General features: G+C 40.4%; 1 protein-coding gene across 2 annotated transcripts in view; it reads left to right on the top strand.

Moving 5' to 3' along the window:
• USP6NL (USP6 N-terminal like) overlaps positions 1-21,091 on the top strand; it is a 104,476-nt gene that overhangs the window by 75,930 nt on the left and 7,455 nt on the right. For both annotated transcript variants that reach the window (XM_065872250.1, XM_065872251.1), the window contains exons 7-13: positions 6,603-6,712; positions 8,855-8,903; positions 10,524-10,644; positions 13,785-13,879; positions 14,536-14,601; positions 14,694-14,793; positions 17,282-17,434. In XM_065872250.1, coding sequence (XP_065728322.1) covers positions 6,603-6,712; positions 8,855-8,903; positions 10,524-10,644; positions 13,785-13,879; positions 14,536-14,601; positions 14,694-14,793; positions 17,282-17,434 — 694 coding nt within the window. The remainder of the gene's footprint in view (positions 1-6,602; positions 6,713-8,854; positions 8,904-10,523; positions 10,645-13,784; positions 13,880-14,535; positions 14,602-14,693; positions 14,794-17,281; positions 17,435-21,091) is intronic.

Below are 21,091 nucleotides of genomic sequence, written 5' to 3'. Positions count from 1 at the left end.
GTGAAATTGCTAGTTTTTCATCCAGATACTTTCCACTGTACTTCTGCTCTCAGGTTTATAGGTTCATTACATTCCTATTTCTTTTAAGTAAAATGTTTATTCTTTATTATTGTGACACTCATGGATCTTAACCCCCCTAATCTCAGAGTAACCTTAGAAGTTGCTTACACCTCCTTTCATTAAGGTAAGAAATATGCTTGATTTCCTATATTCTGCACATTGGCTTGTAACCATTCTAGGACATAAATAATCTTTCTGCTCTATTATTTTTTACCTGCTTAACTGGGCTTTGTTTCTGTCATGAGGTCTTTTCTTACGTTGAATTTTCTTGTCCTCTAGAGTAATTTTTTTTTTTTTTTTTAAATTAATTCATTTATTTATTTATATTTTTGGCTGTGTAGGGTCTTCGTTTCTGTGCGAGGGCTTTCTCTAGTTGCGGCGAGCGGGGGCCACTCTTCATCGCCGTGCACGGGCCTCTCACTGTCGTGGCCTCTCTTGTTGCGGAGCACAGGCTCCAGACACACAGGCTCAGTAGTTGTGGCTCACGGGCCCAGTCGCTCCGTGGCATGTGGGATCTTCCCAGACCAGGGCTCGAACCCGTGTCCCCTGCATTGGCAGGCAGACTCTCAACCACTGCGCCACCAGGGAAGCCCTAGAGTAATTTTTTTTAATAGATCTTTATTGGAGTATAACTGCTTCACAGTACTGTGTTAGTTTCTGTTGTACAACAAAATGAATCAGCCATATGCATACATATACCCCCATATCTCCTCCCTCTCGAGCCTCCCTCCCACCCTCCCTATCCCACGTCTCTAGGTCATTGCAAAGCACTGAGCTGATCTCCCTGTGCTAGGCTGCTGCTTTCCACTAGCTAGCTATTTTACATTCGGTAGTGTATATATGTCGATGCTACTCTCACTTCGTCCCAGCTTCGCCCTCCCACCCGTGTTCTCAAGTCCATTCTCTATGTCCACCTCTTTATTCCTGCCCTGCAACTAGGTTCATCAGTACCATTTTTTTTCTTTAGGTTCCATATATATGCATTAGCATATGGTATTAATTTTCTCATTCTGACTTACTTCACTCTGTATGACAGACTCTAGGTCCATCCATCTCACTACAAGTAACTAAGTTTTGTTTCTTTTTATGGCTGAGTAATATTCCATTGTATATATGTGCCACATCTTCTTTATCCATTCATCTGTCAGTGGACATTTAGGTTGGTTCCATGTCTTGGCTGCTGTAAATAGTGCTGCAGTGAACATTGTGGTACATGTCTCTTTTTGAATTATTGTTTTCTCAGGGTATATGCCCAGTAGTGGGATTGCTGGGTCATATGGTAGTTCTGTTTTTAGTTTAAGGAGCCTCCATACTGTTTTCCATAGTGGTTTTATCAATTTACATTCCCATGAACAGTGCAGGAGGGTTGCCTTTTCACCACACCCTTTCCAGCATTTATAGTTTCTAGATTTTTTGATAATGGCCATTCTGACCAGTGTGAAGTGATACCTCATTGTAGGTTTGATTTGCATTTCTCTAATAATTAGTGATGTTGAGCATCTTTTCATGTGCCTCTTGGCTATCTGTATGTCTTCCTTGGTGAAATGTCTATTTAGGTCTTCCACCAATTTTTTAACTGGATTTTTCATTTTTTGATATTGAGCTTCATGAGCAGTTTATATATTTTGGAGATTAATCCTTTGTTGTTGCATTTGCAAATATTTTCTCCCATTCTGAGGGTTGTCTTTTTGTCTTGTTTATGGTTTCCTTTTCTGTGTAAAAGCTTTTAAGTTTAATTAAGTGCCATTTGTTTATTTTTGTTTTTATTTCCGTTACTCTAGGAGGTGGGTCAAAAAAGATCCTGCTGTGGTTTATGTCAAAGAGCATTTTTCCTATGTTTTCCTCTAAGAGTTTTATAGTGTCTGGTCTTACATGTAAGTCTTTAATCCATTTGGAGTTTATTTTTGTGTATGGTATTAGGTAGTGTTCTTATTTCATTCTTTTATATGTAGCTATCCAGTTTTCCCAGCACCAGTTACTGAAGAGGCTGTCTTTTCTCCACTGTATGCTCTTGCCTCCTTTGTCGTAAATTAGGTGCCCATATGTGCGTAGGTTTATCTCTGGGCATTCTGTCCTGTACCATTGATCCATATTTCTGTTTTTGTGCCAGTACCATACTGTCTTGATTATGGTAGCTTTGTGGTATAGTTTGAAGTCAGGGAGCCTGATTCCTCCAACTCCGTTTTTCTTTCTCAAGATTGCTTTGTCTATTTGGGGTCTTTTATGTTTCCATACGAATTGTAAACTTTTTTGTTCTAATTCTGTGAAGACTGCCATTGATAGTTTGATAGAGATTGCATTGAATCTGTAGATTGCTTTGGGTAGTATAGTCATTTTCACAGTATTGATTCTTCCAATCCAAGACCATGGTATATTTCTCCATCTGTTTGTCATCTTTGATTTCTCTCATCAGTGTTTTATAGTTTTCTGAGTACAAGTCTTTTGCCTCCTTAGGCAGGTTTATTCCTAGGTGTTTTATTCTTTTTGTTGCAGTGGTAAATGGGAGTGTTTCTTTAATTTCTCTTTCTGGTTTTTCGCTGTTGGTGTGTAGGGATGCCAGAGATTTCTGTGCATTAATTTTGTATCCTGCAACCTTACCAGATTCATTGATTAGTTCTAGTAGTTTTCTGGTGGCATCTTTAGGATTTTCTATGTATAGTATTATGTCATCAGCAAACAGTAACAGTTTTACTTCTTCTTTTCCAATTTTTATGCCTTTTATTTCTTTTTCTTCTCTGATTACTGTGTCCAGGACTTCTAAAACTATGTTGAATAAGAGTGGTGAGAGTGGACATCCTTGTCTTGTTTCTGATCTTAGTGGAAATGCTTTCAGTTTTTCACCATTGAGTATGATGCTTGCTGTGGGTTTGTCATTTATGGCCTTTATTATGTTGAGGTAGGTTCCCTCTATGCCCTTTTTCTGGAGAGTTTTTATCATAAATGGGTGTTGAATTTTGTCAAAAGCTTTTTCTGCATCTATTGAGATGATCACATGGTTTTTATTACTTAATTTGTTAATATGGTGTATCACCCTGATTGATTTGTATATATTGAAGAATCCTTGCAAAAAAAAAAAAAAGAACAGTAACAAAGTAAAAAAATAAAATTAGTCTAGGAAACTAACAGATATGTTAGAAGGAATATAAAAATAAAAGTATAGATAAATCAACAACCAGAAGGGAAAAGAAAAAAACAACAGAAGAGGGGGTTGGGAAGGCCTTGGCTGTGGAGGGCGGGGCCTAAGCAAGGGTGAGGTTTGGGCAGTGGGCGGGGCCAATGCTCAGGACCCACAGGGCTGGAAAAGGCTGTGAGGGGTGAGGCTTAGGCTCAAAGAACAGAAGGGGCCCAGGCGTGCCCCCCGCCCCTGGTCTCAGCTGGCAGGGGACCTCACCTGGGAGCCCAGCAGGCTCCCCGTGCCTGAGTGGGTGGGGCAATCGCCCTCTGCTCCTCTCCTGCTCCTCCCGGAGGGCCCCTCCCGCCTGCCTCTCCTGATCTCCCCGGCCTCCCTCCTATACCCCCAGCACCCACGCGGCCTGGAGGGGGCTTTGGAGCGGGGGATACCGGCTTGGGAGCTCAGCAGGCTCCCCGGCCCGTGTGGGCCAGGCGATTGCCCTCCGCTTCTCTCCCCTCCCGCTCTTCCTGGAGAGTCCCTCCCGCCTGCCTCTCCTGATCTCCCCGGCCTCGGGGTTGCCGATCCTGTCTGGCCTCCACTTCTCCTCCCGACTCAGTCCCCCTACGTCCTACTGGTTCACTTTGGGGTTCCTCCCGTCTCCTTGGGTGTCAGCACCCCCACCAGCGGCCGGCAGGTGGCTTAGTGGGGAGGTGCTAACTCTGCGTCTTCCCACACCGCCATCTTCAGGAAAAGTTTTCTAGAGTAATTGACATTATAGATGTCTTTGGGTGTTTTTCTCCCTTTCAGCTAAATTTTATTTTAAAGCATATTTTATCATGTCTTGTCAAACATTTTCTTTCTGTGTTTTGATACCTCATCTTTTACCAGGGGGCCTGCGGAACAATAATTGAAACCTCTTTGCTTGCCGACTACCTTATTTTTTTTAAAAGATATTTAAAGAACAAATATGTAAAGATTATTATTTTTAAAGCTAAATTTTTGTAATGTCTCTTGGACCAACTTTTATCAGAAATAGCATACAATACTATTTTAGTGGTTGTACGGTTCTCTAGTGCAATAGTATAAATATCTTCCTTGGTCTTCAGAACTCTGAAGTGTTTTAAAACACTGTGGAAGTGCTCATGTTTTTAAAAGCTGCAGAAGCTGCCCTTCTCTGAGCTCCTACCTCAAGACACAAAACCCACATACTCACAAAACATTTAACATACAAACATATATTCCAGGAAGCCTTGTTTTTTCCACTTTTAGCTTAAGTCAGGAATTAACAGTTATATATATTTACTGGAATAGGTTTTAACAGAAATATATATTTCCAGTACATGGTAAATAGGTCAATATAACACATGTATATAGATGTTTAATTACAATTAAGTCTGGTTAAGTATAAATTAATATAAATTTTAATCTCCCACCTGGTTAAACATACTCATTTTGTTCTTTTCCCCCTGAAATGCTGCTTAATTGACAGCAGAGAGGGTTTTTTAGAAAGACAAAAACTGCAAGGAATAAGAAAATGGGAGAAGAGATAACCCTTGCCAATGTTTGGAGACCAGAATTCAGACAAACATTTAGTAATTTTAGCAACCCTGAGAAAACCGGAGGAGGACCTGATTTATATCTCAGAATCCCCAGTGGGCTTCATAATTGCCAGCTCCAGGTACCTCTGGAAGTGGAAGTGAAACTAAAAACAGTAGAAGTGCTTGAAAGTCTGTTGCAGAAGCAGTTAGAGTCCCTGAGTTCCCCCACCTGCTCCCCACCCCTGCACGAGACGGGGGCAGGGTGTGGGTTACTGTTTGGAGAGGATGAAACAGAAGGCCGGTGGGCTGGAGTGGACACAGACCTGCGGAGGAAAGCACAGCGGGAGTGAATGTCCTGAATTTGGGGCAGCCCCGCCTTTCCCTCCGCTCGGCTCCCAGAACAAAACACCGGCATCCGGACGCTTGTCCTCCTGACAGGAACTCAGAAGAGTCTTCTCTAGGAATCTGACCAGCCCAAGAAAATACCCCCAAACTCCTGACTTCAAGGGAAGCGCAGTGAAACCAGCCAGATCACTCTACAGTGAAGACAGAGCTTGAAGCCCCACGTCTGCACGTAGCGCTTTCCATCAGCTTTCTCATGTCTTCTTTCAAATATGAGTGAGGAGAGGAGCTAGGAGATAACATGGAAAATAAGAACAAGTAGAAAAAGCAATTTGTGAGAAACAAGACTATACAGCAAGAAGAAAACGGAAGAGCTATTGCTGGTGTCTTCAGAGGGATAAAAAGAGATATTGTGTCCATAAAACAAGTATAGGATGCTATAAAGGGAACATTAGAGAACAATAGAGCTTATGAATATAAAAAATGATAATAGAAATGAAAAATTCTAGAGGAGGGTTTGAAAATAACAAGTGAAGAAATTTCCCAGAAAATAGATTGTGAAGTCAAAACTCAAATCAATGAGTTTTTCTGATTGAAAATATCCATCAAGTGCCCAAACCTGTGGCTAAAAGTAGATCCAAGCCAAGCACAGAAATTACAAGTTTCAAAACTTGAAGATAGAAGCTCCTATAAGCTTCTAGAGAGGAAAAAATAGATTTTATGTAAAGAAGAAAGAATTAGAATGGCAACACTGGAAGCTAGAAGACAGTGAAGGTGGCGCCTTTTGAGCAAAAATATTTTCTGACTTGGAATTCTAAAATAGCCAAATAGCTAAGAAAGAAGATAGATTTATCAGACATTCAGAGTGTCACAAAATTTATCTCCCACATGCCCTTTCACAGGAGCTACTGGAGGACAAGCTCCTCCAGAACAAGGGAATAAACCAAGATGTGAGATGTAGGAGACAAGGGACCCAAGCAAAGGAAGGCCTAGCAGATGGTGAAGGGAGACCCCCGAGACCCCCGCTGAGTAGCGGGTCCAAAAGCTCTGGAAGCCAGGTCTGCAGGGAGGGTGCCTGTTCTGTTAGAATAGCACCAGGAGAGGTTGATGCAACTTAAAGTGAGTTTGGATTGAATTAGTGACACATATGTAGAAAATGAAGCAAATCAAGAAACAAGGCAATGATAAGCCCCAAGGAAAACAAGAACATTGTGCTAGAAAGAAGAAAGGGAGCATAGTGAACTGCATGGCTCAGCTGTGAAGAGTCTTAGGAACACAAACTCCAAAACGCTCTCCATCCAAAATGAAAGTCTAACTGTACTGGCAGGATGGGAGGGAGAGGAGGGGGTGGGAGGAGGGAGAGGAGGGGGTGTGGATGGAGAGAAACCTTTCATTGCGCACCTTTTCATATTGTTTTCATTTTTGAACCATGGAAATGGCTTTCCTAAGTCAAAAGTTTTTTAAAGAGAATGATTTTACCATTTGTCATAGGCTTTTTGACAACCGATTTCCATAAAAATGTGCTTTCTTCCCCTCTTTTTCCTCTTCAGAAATTAAAACACAGAGCACGGGGTTGTTCACCTGATATCAGACAAATAGACCTTGATGTCAACCGCACATTTAGGGACCATATCATGTTTAGAGACAGATATGGGGTGAAGTAAGTAAAGTTTAGTATTATGAACTATGAATAGCATGTACAAATAGTCTTTATCAATTTGAAATGTCAATGTTTGGAATGTCTTGTATAGATGATAATTTTGGTTCCAATTCTAAGGGCTTAAATTTTGGTGGATCATTTGTTCCATATTGTGTACAATTCAGGAGCTAATTTAACTTAAAATTTTAACCTTTGACATAGTAGGTGCTATAAAATTGCTATAAATCATTTTATGATCTGGGAATTCTTAAATATATGTAGATACTTTTATTAAAAGTATTATCAAAGAAATGAGAGATTGTGTTACTTTTTGAGAGCCGTGTCAGCAATAAATATATTCTTAGATCCTTGACTCCATGCAAAGGTGAAACTAAAAAAATGGGAAATACGCAAATGAAATGACTGTGACAGTTTAGGAATGAAAGGTACAGTTTTGCTGACCTCCTATCAGTTAAGGTTCAACCAGAGAAAAAGAAACCAGTAAGAGATGTAAACTAAGGGATTTATCGTGGGGAATTGGCTTACACAGTTGCAGGGACTGACTAGGCAAGTTCAAGATCTGTAGGGCGGGCCGTCAGGAAGGGCAGCTGGAGCTCTCGGGTGGGCGCGAGTGAAGCCACGGTCCACAGGAGGAGTCCCTCCTTTCAGGGAAGCCTCGGATCTGCTCTTCCAGCCTTTTGACTGCTTGACCCAGGGCTTCCCAGATTATCTAGGGCACTCTCCCCTACTTCAAGTCAATTGACTGTGTACTTTAATGACATTTACAAAGCACCTACATTAGGGTTTGAATAACTGGGGGTTGTAGCCCGGCCAAGTGGACACATAAAGCTAACCATCACAGTCCACCCTTGTCAACCTAATTTCCGCATAAAGACGATAAAGACATGCTTTGCCTGACATGGTACAGCTATTCTACTTACGACTGAAAATATGCTAACCCCCTCCGCAGGAAAAGATGCAGCGCCCTTGGGCAGTGTTTACTCTTTTTGCATTGATATGTGTAACCTAAATTCTGTGATGTAAAGTCAACTATTATTAAACATCTTATGTTAGATGATAAGGAAAAGAGAAGGAAGAAGACACATTAAAATATATACATAAACATTGATATCAAAATAAGGAAATGCTCAAAACAGATACAGTCAGCAGTTCTGCGACTGGGCATGTGGTCACTGCTGGTTGGTTTCTTACCTTCCCACTACCCACCCCATATTCCCTTTCCCCTCAGCAAGTGCCTCGGCTGGCTGTGGTTCTTTGCCTGGTGGGGGGACCTAAACCTTTATTCCTGAAGAGTCTGGACCATTAGCAGTCCTGACTGAATTTGCTTGTGGAGGTTATCCGTTGACTTTAATCACAGGGTTTGGTTATACTCAGAGGCACCTTAAGTGTCTTCTGTGTTCTAGACGTGCTCCTGCTTACGTCCACTGTGTCCTAGCACCCCCTTCCCCTTAGTGGTCGGGATCAGTCCCTCCAGCCGGTACAGTCACCTCCTTCTTTGCCTGTTGTTTCGGAGGCATGAGGAGCCCAGAGTGGCCGGGTGGCCGTCTCGGCTTCCAGTTCAGGGGAATCATTGTGTCTCCTGGTGGGGACATTCCTCTCTTTGGAGCCAGGACCTCTAGAGCAGCAGAGCCAAGCATGTTGTTAGTGGACCCGAGAGGTAACGGTGTGTGGAGCCACTCCCGTTCCCACCCCTGGATCCTGGGAGAGGCAGCGCTGGTGCTGGAGGCTGATTTCGGGTGTATACCGCCTCCTGGGGGACATGCCCCCCGCCCCCCGCAAGGTACTTCTCGGAGCTGGCAGTGTGAGTGAGTCTTCAGAAGGCCGGTCTGCAGCTCCGTCCAGCCGGCTCCTTCTATGGGGATGATTCTATAGTGAGAGTAGTTCAGTGAAAGAGGGGAACAAATTGAAGAAACTGTGAAGCCCTTCGTGCTTTTTGCTATAAATCCTTTCTGTCAAATTTAGCCTCAAGTTTAGACTGTATTGTTTAAATTTGAGCTCGGGGATCATTTCCTTATTATAGTAGTAGTTTTATCTGGATTATCTGTTTATCTTCAGTCAAACTGTTGTTTATTTTTTAAGTTTATAATTTTAAAAATATGTGAAAAAAACTAAATTGTGTTCAATGTAAATTTCTTTTTCTAGGCAGCAATCCCTGTTCCACGTTCTTGCTGCATATTCTATCTACAATACAGTAAGTTGGAGCACGCCTGCCCACAGCTTTTTGAGTTGTGCTCTGAACACCTGGAGGAGATCTTTGGGCCTCCCTCCTGACAAGGCCCTTTTGGCCTGCATTGCTTCATCTCAGGACTGGATGGTCTCCAGGTCTCTGTGGATCTTCCTGAGGCTCCCGTGGCCCCCCTGGCGTCTTAGAGCAGAGCTGGTTGGGAAGTGGAAAAACCACAGTATGACAGCGAAGCTCACTTTCCCCCTCTTTCTCCAGACTGTTTTGTTACGTTTTGTGTTGTTGTTTGTCTTGTTTTTATTTTAAGCAGGTAGGACTGGAATGAGCAGGCTAGGAGGACAGGAAGTGGTAGCTAGGTTAATTTCTGCCTGATTCCTGGTGACTCCTCATTGCCCCGGGAGGTTGCCTTTCAGGATCACATTCCATTTATTCAGTGAGGTCCAGGTGGGAGACCATATGTACCTACTTGCTGTCTCCTGGAGTGGGCCAAAACTAAGCTTTTAGGTATTAGAACATGTTATTCTTAAGGCATTGATTACTCTGGGGGGAGAAAGATTTGGGGGGAAAGATCAACTAGTGTCGAAACCAGCGTAGATGCCAAATAAATGCTTGTTGACTAGATTCCAGGAAGGACACCTTGAACCTTGGGGTATATCATTTCTGTTACAGTCAAAACCTTTAAGTTACAAGGGACAGAAATTCACTCAAACAAGGGCAAGTTAAAAAGGGATTGATTAAAGGGACTTCTCACAGAAATGAAGCTCAGGGGAGTTGGAGCTGGAGAGTAAGAAGCCTCCAGTGAGAAGAGCTTCCCTTTCTCTCTCTTCCACTCTGTGGCCATGTGGTAACTCTGATTGTCTCTGGGAACTGTTCATTCCACTGGTTCTCTCTCCAGATTGCTTTCTTTGTCTGCTTATCTGTTTTTCCAAGGCTAGTGTTGCACCCATGGACTCACCATGACCATTCTGTTCAAGTACATACCACCATCGGATTGCAGTCTCTGTGGCTTTGTTCAGTTTTCTTAGAGAAATTAGTAAATCAGTCTTGCAGCCAGTTAATGGTTCCCTGGGGCCAGGTGTCCTCTGCTCCATCAGCTTTGGTTCACATGGCACAGACATGAATCTCTAAGGCCATGTCATAAGCAGGGATTATGGGGAGAGTGGGCAGTTCTCAGGGAAGGAGCATAGGCTGGATAGGTACCCCGCAATGTGTCTGTATAAGGGTCTGGAAGTGTAGAGGAGAAAAGACAGCAAATTTGGGAGCTATATGAGGAGAGAAATTTGCCAGCATCTGAGCAAAGAAGAGGATGGTTGAGCTGAGAATCACACACAAAACAGAAAAATAAACAGCCTCTGCAGAAGGTGTAATGGTACTTACTGAACAGGGCTCAGGAAAATCCGCATAGGTTAGACTTGCCTGTACTTCCTCGTGTATTCTCCGATTCCAGGTGCATTCTTTGATAGTATGTGGCTCAGTGCTGTTGAGATTGTAATATCTCTCTATAGAATTGCCATTAAATAATGTGTTTAGGCCTTTTCTGATTATTTTCTACATCAGTTTTTTATATGTGCATGTACATGTAATTCGATCTGAAAACCCCCAGTTTCTCTGCTCTCGTTTTCTCTTTAGGAAGTTGGATACTGTCAGGGGATGAGCCAGATCACAGCCTTACTCCTCATGTATATGAATGAAGAAGACGCCTTCTGGGCCCTGGTCAAACTGTTCTCGGGCCCCAAACATGCCATGCATGGTAAGAAAACCCCATAGTTGATCATCAGCAACAAACAAGGGAGGGAGAAAAAGGCAAATTCAAACAAAGTCAGACTTTGGAAGATGATCGGTAGGGTTAAGTACAAAAAAATGTTTAGGGGCTTCTTTAATTCATTAGTGTTTGTTACTAGTTTCTCATTTAATTCTTCTCTATTTCTAAACTTTTCTGTTCACGTTTATATTCCTTCGTGTTTACTACAAAGTATACTGTTGACATTTTAAAACTCTTTCCTTACTTGGCCCAGTCAGGAGAAACTAATTTAGGTTTAGAAGAATTTAGGAAAAACTGAATTATTGAGAGCTTTTGTTCAGAACTTTTGGACAGTGAGATGTCATTCAGTGAGATGTCTCCTATTGACTGGATGTTGTGATGTCTGCTTCTTTGTCAAAGAGTATTAATTGAGAAATGACACTTAGGTGTTTAAAGGAAAGGTACACCGTAATTGAGTAGTTTTGTATTTCATGTGTGTGTTTCAGTTGTTTCAGCCGTAAAATTGACTCCGTTTTACAGTAAAAAGGCTGATAACATATTCTGGCCACTTTATTATTTAATATTTCAAAACTTGCATAATTTTTTGGTTTTCAAGTTAGAAGGAGGTTTTTAATAACGTTTTCGTTATATTTGCCAAGCATATGCAGTAAACTTTACTTGCGAGAGTTTGGATTGCAGCTTCTCTTGGAAATAAAAGTGGCATTTGTCCGTATAATGCAAAATTATTTTCCCAGTGCCACTGCGTGTGATAATACCAAATTAAAAACAATTTTAACACTAATCACTCTGAGAATGGACCATCTTAGTTCTGTTTGTGAATGTTAAAGCTTTATGTGGTAGGAAACCTGCCACATATTAAAGTAGTATTTTAAATTTTCAAAAGTATGACCTTCCGGGGCTTCCCTGGTGGCGCAACGGTTGAGAGTCCGCCTGCCAATGCAGGGGACGCGGGTTCGTTCCCCGTCCGGGAGGATCCCACATGCCGCGGAGCGGCTGGGCCTGTGAGCCATGGCCGCTGGGCCTGCGCGTCCGGACCCTGTGCTCTGCAACGGGAGAGGCCGCAACAGTGAGAGGCCCGCGTACCGCAAAAAAAAAAAAAAAAGTATGACCTTCCATAGACCATAGTTTATTAAATCTCACATTCTTACCATGTGGTTATGGTGGGGGCATTGTGTGTGTCTGTGTGTGTGTGTGTGTGTCTGTCTGTTCTCCCTCAGTGTTCCCTGTGAATCTTTTAAAAAATAAATACTATCTGCATGATAACTGTTTCTGGTCACTTTGCATCCCATAAAGAGACTCCAGTAGTAAGACACATTATATTGAGCTGCCATCCAATAAACGGTATCATTTCAAAAGACATCTTGAAGAAGAATAACTCTTCTTTATCAGTCTTCATTTTGCTTTACCCTGAGATGGTGTTGCTGATATATCTTGAAGTACAGTGGAATGTTACGGTTTAAGTAGTATGTAATTATGTGGAATACCGCCCAATTTTAGAAAATTCATTCTTTTAAACAAACCTGATAGCTTTGCTTTCAGTAATTATTGTCACCAGTCTAATCTATAAAGCAGTATTAATTTTACTATCCTAACATTTACATTACCAAAGCAGTTTAGGTCATTATTATGGGTAAGTTTGTACTTAGAGATATTTGTTTCAAGGTCTGCCTGTGAAATTATATAACTGAAGGTTACCTCAGTTCTTTGCATTTCCTATATGAAAGTGGTATCACTTACAAATGTGTAGAATAAAGTGAGGGCTGAAGAAAATGAGATTTAAAATATCAAGTCTGGGACACCACTGAAAAGTGAAGCAGAGTTGGGTATCTTAGCACCCTTGGGCACTTGTGTATTACTGAAGGGATTGCCTTTTTCAAAATCAGACTTTTTATTGAAATTCTTCCAACTCCCATTCCTATCGAATTGACCATGAAAGTGGCACAGAAAGAGAGACATGGATTTTTTATGGACTCACTTCACTGGACAGTGTTACGAAGGGAGGAAGTTGCTGTCTGGGAAGTTCTACACGCACCTTAGAAAGCGGAGAATTAGCTAAGAAGTAGCCCTTCCCTGAAGATTATAAAGCTGTGTTTCCCAGCAGTGTGTTCTTTGGGTTCTTGGAGGGACGTAGTTTCACTTTTTGGAAACAGGTGTGCTGTGCGGAAAAATGGACTCCAAGAGCCAGTAAGGCTGGGAGATGAGCTAAACGAAGAAAACCAGGTTTCTTTAGTCCATAAAGCAACTTAGAAACATTCAGAAGTTCCTATGCCTCATGAACATAGGCAAGAAGGGTATATATAACACACAGTATTTCTCCTGGATTCTTTTAAAAACAGAACATTTAGTAACATCTTTCGAAGTTAAGTAGAACCCAGGTTGGAAAACACTAATGTGGATAAATGATAAATTCACTGTGTATGCATCCTTTTTAACAGATTATATAGAATATCTGAAAGGAAATTTTTGAATGAAAATAGATGTAAAGTTCCATGACTTAAATACACAAAATGAATACTAACTTCCCATTTACAGTTACTTCCTAGAAATCTTATAGATTGTATTGTATAATCAGTTGGGATAGAATATATTAACATCGATCATATAGTGCCTGTATGTTTTAGCTGATGTTAAGTATCACTTATAGAAAGGATTAAAAAGTGATAATAACCTTGGCATGGTATTGGAGTAAGCCTGAAAAGGGTAATAAAATGTTTGTTATGTAATGTATTAATGGTAAAACAAAGTAAGTAATCAAGATTAGAATAACTTATAAAAATGTGTACATATAAGACATGACCCAGTACTTCAAGAGAACAGATAATTTTGATAAATGGCCTCAGTTTCCATTTTTTCTTAGTTTCCCTTTTAATTCAGAAATATTCTGTCCTCTTTTATACTTTTACAAGGATATAGAAGATCCTGAGCAAACACATACTAGACTGTAAGTTTCATTAACCAATGCTTATACACAATTGTTTCCTTGGAGGGGAGGAAAAGTATTTGGGTGATTACTGGATTCATTGTTCTTGTTGTTGACAGTTAAAAGATGAAAGAAGTATGTTGCACTTTAAAATAGAGATTTCTGTTGGTGTTGTTTATGAAGTATTGTTTTTATGTTTATATTCTAGGATTTTTTGTCCATGGTTTTCCCAAACTCTTGAGGTTTCAAGAACATCATGAAAAAATACTGAATAAATTTTTGTCCAAGCTTAAGCAGCACTTGGTAGGTAGATGTGACATTGACTTACACCCACCTACACCAAGAATAAAGCTAGAAGACTTGAGTGCAGCCATTGGTCCCAATTACCCTATTGATTTATAGTCTTGTCCATGTCATTTACTGAGCAGTTGTAATTCCCAGTTTTTCAAAGGACGTTAGATTTGTGAAATTGAGTACGGATGAACTATCACAGCACTAACTCATAGAATCAAACTTTGAAGCTGATATATACAAACAATATAGTTTTTAAGGATGTGTGATTTCTCAGTGATTTGGGAGGTTTTTAATCACACTAAAATATTTTAGGAGTCATACAAACTCATCCTCAGTGAACCATATACATGCTGTCCTGTAAAACACAGTAATTTAGTAAAGCAAGGATACGTCCCTTTAGAATATATTAAAGAGAAGCAAAGTGTTGTATTACAGTCCTATCTTATGAAGGATTTATTCTCAGGGTGATTTTCAAAAGTAAAATTGAGGGAGAAGAGGGAGTCAGGAGAGAAGAAGTGGAACTACTCCAGCACGAAAGAGATTTGTAATGAATGGTTTTGTTTAGCTGTGACAGCTACCTCCAAAAACCTGCCTAACTTTTAGTATTATATTGTCATATTTTGTGTGCTGCAATCCAGAAGTTGTGAAGTCTTTGTTTTTTCCAGGATTCTCAAGAAATCTACACAAGTTTTTACACAATGAAATGGTTTTTTCAATGTTTCCTTGATCGGGTGAGTATTTATTTACAAAGCCCAATCATAAAATTACAAATTCCAGCCAAGGGCAAACTGTTAATCTTATTTCTGTTTTGTTTTAATTGTAGACTCCCTTTACACTAAACCTCAGAATATGGGACATCTATATCTTTGAAGGAGAACGAATTCTTACTGCTATGTCTTACACAATCTTAAAATTACACAGAAGTAAGAAAATGTTTTAATTATAAAGATTTCACAAAAACCTAGCCTTGTTTTAACTTTGATTTCTCATTACCCACCCAAATTCAAATTCCTTTTCTTTCAGTAATGAGTTTTAAAAATTCTTGGGAATCAGTGAAATTATCTTCAGTTGGCACTTTACTTTCATTGGTTCTTCCTCATGACCAGAAGCTTACTACATTGGAAAACGTCTTTGATTTTTTTCTCTATGTCATTTTCATCTTCACACTTCAATAGAATGCAGTGTATATGTTTCACTAATAATAATATTCCTGTTAGTTATTTGTTTCCAGGGGGGATCCCTTATGTCTTTTCATTGGTCTGAATCTCAGGTTTGTAGTAGGAAAAGGGAGAGACTAAAGAAGCCAGGCCCCTTAGCTAAAAGGGCTAGTGAGGACGTTTTCCTTTACTGTGTCCTTCACCCAGGAAAAAAGCATCCAGCCCCACGCCGTAGACCAGAGTTGGGGAACCTCCAGCTCATCTCCCTGTTTGGCTGCTTTGCGGCCTCTGAAGCAAGTACAGTCCATGTCCACAGTTGCCCAAATGTAAGGCAAGGCTTTTAAAAGCCTTCAGTTGCAATATTTCAAGGGCTCTGTATATTTGATATGCTGTGCCTTAAGTCAAGGAATGAGAGTTTCTCTTTATGAATATGAAGAACGTTTTTCGTCTTAAAGTCTCAACCCGACCTTAAAACTTTGGTGACTCATCTTGTAACAGTGCGGAGAAGAGAGTTGCTGGAAGCTTTGGAACCTCACACAACACTTCCAGCGTAGGGCACAGCCTAGGTTCACGTTCATTGTATACTCTGCATCCTATCTTGTTCTTGAATGATCATCTCTTCAGTTGCCCCCATAACTTATAAGCTAATTGAGTGCTTGGGGTCATGTTTTATAGTTTTTCTCCCTGCTGTGCTTGGCTTTGTTCTAAGAATGTGTTAGGTACTTTGATATGAGATTGCTTGATTGCTTACTTGAAAAGCGTGGCCTTCAGGAGCACCAGATTATCCGAATTCTAGGTTGGAATGAAACTTTGAAATCACGACTGTATAGTTTACTCTGAAAGAAGAGGATTCAGAAGTGTTGTGGTCCATTTCCCTCCCTCCCCCAACACGCAAACCACAACACCAAGATGAAACAATTGGCAATGAATTATCTCCCAAGACTCAGGGTCTGTCATAACCACAGGAAATCAATCAATCAGTCTCTCCTCTCACCCCCTTTACTTCTTTTCTCTCTTTCTGGATTATGAACTGACAAAAATGTAGAGCAAAAGTATACTCTTAGTATACTAAACATCATTAGTTTACATTAGTTAGTTTAAACATTATTAGTTTAATGTTCCCTAAGCAGTGAGAAAGTAAAAACATGATGTTATATTTCCCTGTAGCTCTCTTCCTCCTCTTAAATTATGTTTTACTTCAGACTCTTACTTAACTTTGACAAGTAAAAAGTTTCTCTACCTTTTGTAAATAAACTTTAAGCATAACAGTTAGTTTTTTTCCTACCATGTCATTAGATTAAATAAGCTGTGGAAAACCTTTGTCTGCTGCTGTGTATTTTTTCTTGTTAGGAAAACACAGCTCAAGGACTTACATGAAGTTCCTTCACCATATAAACCTTCAAAAACTGGACCAATAGTTAGCTGAAGCTCGTAAGATTTTTTTCTTGTTTTTTTCCCTGATGGCCTTAACAATATTTAGAGACATTGTTACTAAAAAAAAAAAAAACACACAGTGATTTTAAACAGTAAAAATAAAAATTAGAAACAACCTAAATGCCCAATATTAGAAGACCAATTAAGTAAAGTATAGAGCGTACAATACAATGGGCTCTTATATAGTTAATGATGGTGGTATAAAATCATGTTTGTTGAAGTGAGAGGTATCAGTGATGTATGCCATCGAGTGGGGGAGAAACAAGGAGGTGAATGACATGGAGAGTATCATTTATTTTTGTAAATTGATACACATGTACATACATCTGCTTGTAGGTCATTGGCTAGTGGATCTTAGCTGATTTTTACTTTCTGCTTTGTATCTGTAATTTGAATTTTTTCATAAGTAGAAATACAAATAAAATTAATAATCCAGATTTTTGAGAAATTCTGAGACAGTTAAAATACATACCTACAAGTGGATGTGCCTATAACAGTTGGAGCTCCGTATCAGTGAAACAGAAAGCACACATGTCATCCTGGGTGGCTCTGGGGGAATATTAATACCCAGGTCCGGTTATTCTTACACCAACGAGAATGTATTTAGCAGCATTCGCCTCTCCCCAAGCCCCCAGGGGTACCTGCTTTTCTCTGTGACTGTTTTAATATCAGAAAAGCTGTTGGTCTTACTCAGTTTCGGTGAAATTCACAAGGCCATGTATAAATTGTATGCTGTGCCCTTTTAAAAACATACATCACAATAGAATAATTATATTCTCAACCTAAAGTAGCTGTTGTTTACCTTTTCCTCCTTTCTCAGAACATCTTATGAAATTGTCTATGGAAGAACTTGTGGAATTTCTTCAGGAGACCTTGGCAAAGGATTTTTTCTTCGAAGACGACTTTGTAATAGAGCAGCTCCAGATTTCTATGGTAGAACTAAAGCGGGCAAAGTTAGACCTTCCAGAACCTGGTAAGGAAATAGCCAGACTCTTTATGTGTAACTTACAATTAAGATTGGAAGACACGGTGCAGTTAACATGGGCCATTTCTGTTTGAAAACAGCAGCATACTTGTGATGACATCATGTAAATCAGATTTCTTAAAATCTTCGATTTTAAGAAAAATTGAATAAACATATTAATTAAATCTGCCTCTCCTAATAGAGTCCCTACTTAAATTTAGGAAGTTTGATATACAAATAATGTTATTTCAACAGAAGTGACCATGGTGCTTTAAGCTACCGTAACAATAAGCGCTTTTTACTTTCATCTCGTTTTGTGGAACCATACGCAGTAACAGAGCAAGTAAAAGTCCCATTTTCTAGAAGAGGAAACTGATACTAAAATGCTAACTCTGAAGCTGCAGAACCTGCAGACACACCATTATTGCTGCCACTAGAGTCAGAGTTTCCTGACTGCTGATCCAGGGCTCTTGGCAGTATGTTGCAGTATATATATATATATATATATATATATATTTTTTTTTTTTTTTTTTTTTTTTTGCGGTACGCGGGCCTCTCACTGCCGTGGCCTCTCCCGTCGCGCTCCGGACGCGCAGGCCCAGCGGCCATGGCTCACGGGCCCAGCTGCTCCGCGGCACGCGGGATCCCCCCGGACCGGGGCACGAACCCGTGTCCCCTGCATCGGCAGGCGGAGTCCCAACCACTGCGCCACCAGGGGAGCCCTAAATAATATATTTTATTCATTTATTTCAAAACATCTTCCAGGACCACCTGTTAGGTTTTCTGCTAGGTGCTCTGTTGGGGATTTAACTGAAAAGAATGACGTGCTTCTTGCTCTCAGGGTGCACAGAGGAGAGACAGAATTTACACAATAATAGAGTGTGAATAGGGTCATAATAGAGCTAGAAACAGGATAAATGGGGGAAGATGGTTGGAGGGTGATACCGGGTGAGTGGAAGAGAAAAAAAGAAAATGTGGAGAGAGCACAGTAGAAAGAAGTTTTAAGAACACACCTTTGCTAAAAACCAAGATGCTCTGCTTTTAGTTATTTAATTGCAAGGGGTCTAATCCGTGTTCTCCGAGGTTTGTTCTGGGTCTTCAGGATTCACTAGAAAACAAGCCGTCACAGCAATAATGGAGTGTGGGCCTGGGCCCTGTGAGACCATCACCTGTGCTCTGGAAGGTCACCCCTCCCTGGTGCAGTGTGATGATGTCCCTTTTCTGCTAATTCTTTCCTGTAGCAGGGAATGCATTTGGAACGGCAGTTATTAACTATATTCTTGCTATTTCAACATTTATTTTTAAATGTCTTGCCTACTTTTAAAAAGAGTTTAAGACAAGTTTTAGTAAAAGACACATAAAGAAAAAAATACATGTATATAATAGAACTATTTGAACACGAGAATAAAAATCTCAAAACCTGTGTAATGGAATGGGATGATTTAGCATCTAACTAGCAGCTAGTATGTATTGAATGCTTGCTCTCTGCCACATACCACATGCACTGTCTCATTTAATCCTTAAAATAACTCTTAAGAAAAAGAATTCGTCATCATTTTACACATGAGGAAACCTGGTAGCAGTCGTTCGTAAGATCTTTTACTAGGAAATGGTAGAAAGGGGATGGAGAGTAGTGTGGGGATAAAAGGAGAGGGGTGGATAAACGGGAACACTGGTTGATGTTGCTCTGCTCATGCTGGCGGTTAAGGGGGAACGTGGTGAGGGGGCTCCGCACCACCCGGGCCTCTGACCCAGTCCACCCTGCTGGGTGCACACGGCTTGGCTTAAGCCTTGTCTCCTTCCTGAAGACTCGGCCAGTCCCCCACCTCCCCAAAGCCGCAGAGTTTGGTCACCGCTATTTTGTGCTGGAAACGTGCGTGCCCCGTGTGTGCATCTGTCCCCACACTCGCTGGGCGTCACCCCCGTGCCAGTTAGTTTGATGTCTGCACTAGACGGTAAGTTCCTGGAGGACCGTGACCGTGTCTTCGTGTCGCCAGCACCTAGGGCAGTGCCTGGCATAGAGTAGGCATTCAGTCGATATTTTTTAATGAACAAATGAAGCTATAATGAATTTTTTAGGATATAAAAACGTATCGTCTACAAAAGGTTAGCGGGAGGCAGTTTTTGGAGGTGATGGAATCTTTCTGCATCTCGATTGCACACACAGACAAGTCAGTTTAGTTATGTGTTCTGTCTCAATTTGTGAGGGTTTGAGTACGTTTTCACGTTTGTGTAGTGGAAACTGATGTTACACATGCACAGCAGTTTGTACTGTGTTTGTGACTTGAAACCCTAGGAAACACACAGTACAGGTTTTAAAAATTATTTCACAAAGATCTGTTTAATTTATGTGGCATTAAAATAGGTTTATAAAAATAAATGTGTTAAATGATTATGTCCTTTCAGCTTCCCTTATCTTTCAAGTTTAATCTGCTAGAAAGAAAGTCCAGCCTATGAGCCTAACTGCAATAAGGTTTTTGGATTTTTGGAAACTATCATAGCTATAATTTTGAAAGCATACTGTATTTCTTTTGATCACCTTGTTGAAAGCTGTAATAGTGTTTGAATTGTATATTCTTCTGGCTTATAGTACATTAAACAGAATGAAACTGCTCTGTTTTTCAGATATAAATTTGAAATCAGTACTTTTGTGACAATATTTGAAACCTCAAATGGACTTAATATTTAATCTGGAAAAAGGAATAAGATGATTCTGTCCCAGAAGAATTTTCCTGACAGTGCTCCCCACCATTTATCACTGAAAACCGTTAGAACAGTCAGAGTACATGTATTCTGTTGTTGAAATTTAAAAGTAGAAAGTTGCTCACAGGGAAGAGCATTGAGAGCACTTTCCTGTAATTACGTATCCTTGGGCGAAGAAAGCTGCTCATGTGTTCGGAGGCAGTCTGTGAGACTTGTAGTTGCGTGTGGTGTCCACTGGGTGGTGACAGAGACCTGAGTAAGATCAGAGATGGACCTGCCCAAAGGGGCTTGAGACCCTCCCGTATTTCTTTAGGGATGCTTAGGAGTATTCTTTTCGGTGGCTTTTCTTTTTTTTTTTTTTTTTTCAAGGAAAAAAGTTATTTAATAATAAGCATTTTTGCGTTTATCCTGAACTATATCAAGCTGTAGTTCCTTTTTTTTTTCTTTTTGAGCAGAGTAGTCTGATTGTTGGCACTGGCATAAAAATACTCACCATTCACATAATGGAACGCTAGTGAAAAATATCATTTAAACTCCTGGTTTTCAGGGGAAAGTGTGGATAATAAATATTAGTACCTATTGCCTGTTTATAGCTATCTCTTTTGACGTCAGTTATGCTTGAATCTTTTAGTTACACTCAGTTGCTTAGGGGTGAAAGGAGATACTTAAACCAAACAAAGGCCAAGTATAGCGGTGTGTGTTTTGGGGGACAGGTAGTTCGAGGAGGTTAAGGTGAATCTATGAAGAGATTGTACAAGAATCTTTAATGCTTATTTGGATCTACTTTTGTGGGAAAGGGCAGGGGATATTTATTAGCATATGAAAATATGACGATGGCATATGTACTTCTTGGAGGGTCTGCCTAGTACGGCTTCAGCTCAGGGAAAGTTGAATGACTAATCTTCATGGAAGAACCTCCTTGCAACGAGGTTGGGTAGATTTTTTTCTTGATTTTGTACTTAC

Source organism: Phocoena phocoena, chromosome 2, assembly GCF_963924675.1.
Source record: "Phocoena phocoena chromosome 2, mPhoPho1.1, whole genome shotgun sequence".
NCBI classification, from domain to species: domain Eukaryota; kingdom Metazoa; phylum Chordata; class Mammalia; order Artiodactyla; family Phocoenidae; genus Phocoena; species Phocoena phocoena.
The sequence above is the reverse complement of the archived record's forward strand: the minus strand, read 5'-3'. Positions and strand labels throughout refer to the sequence as shown.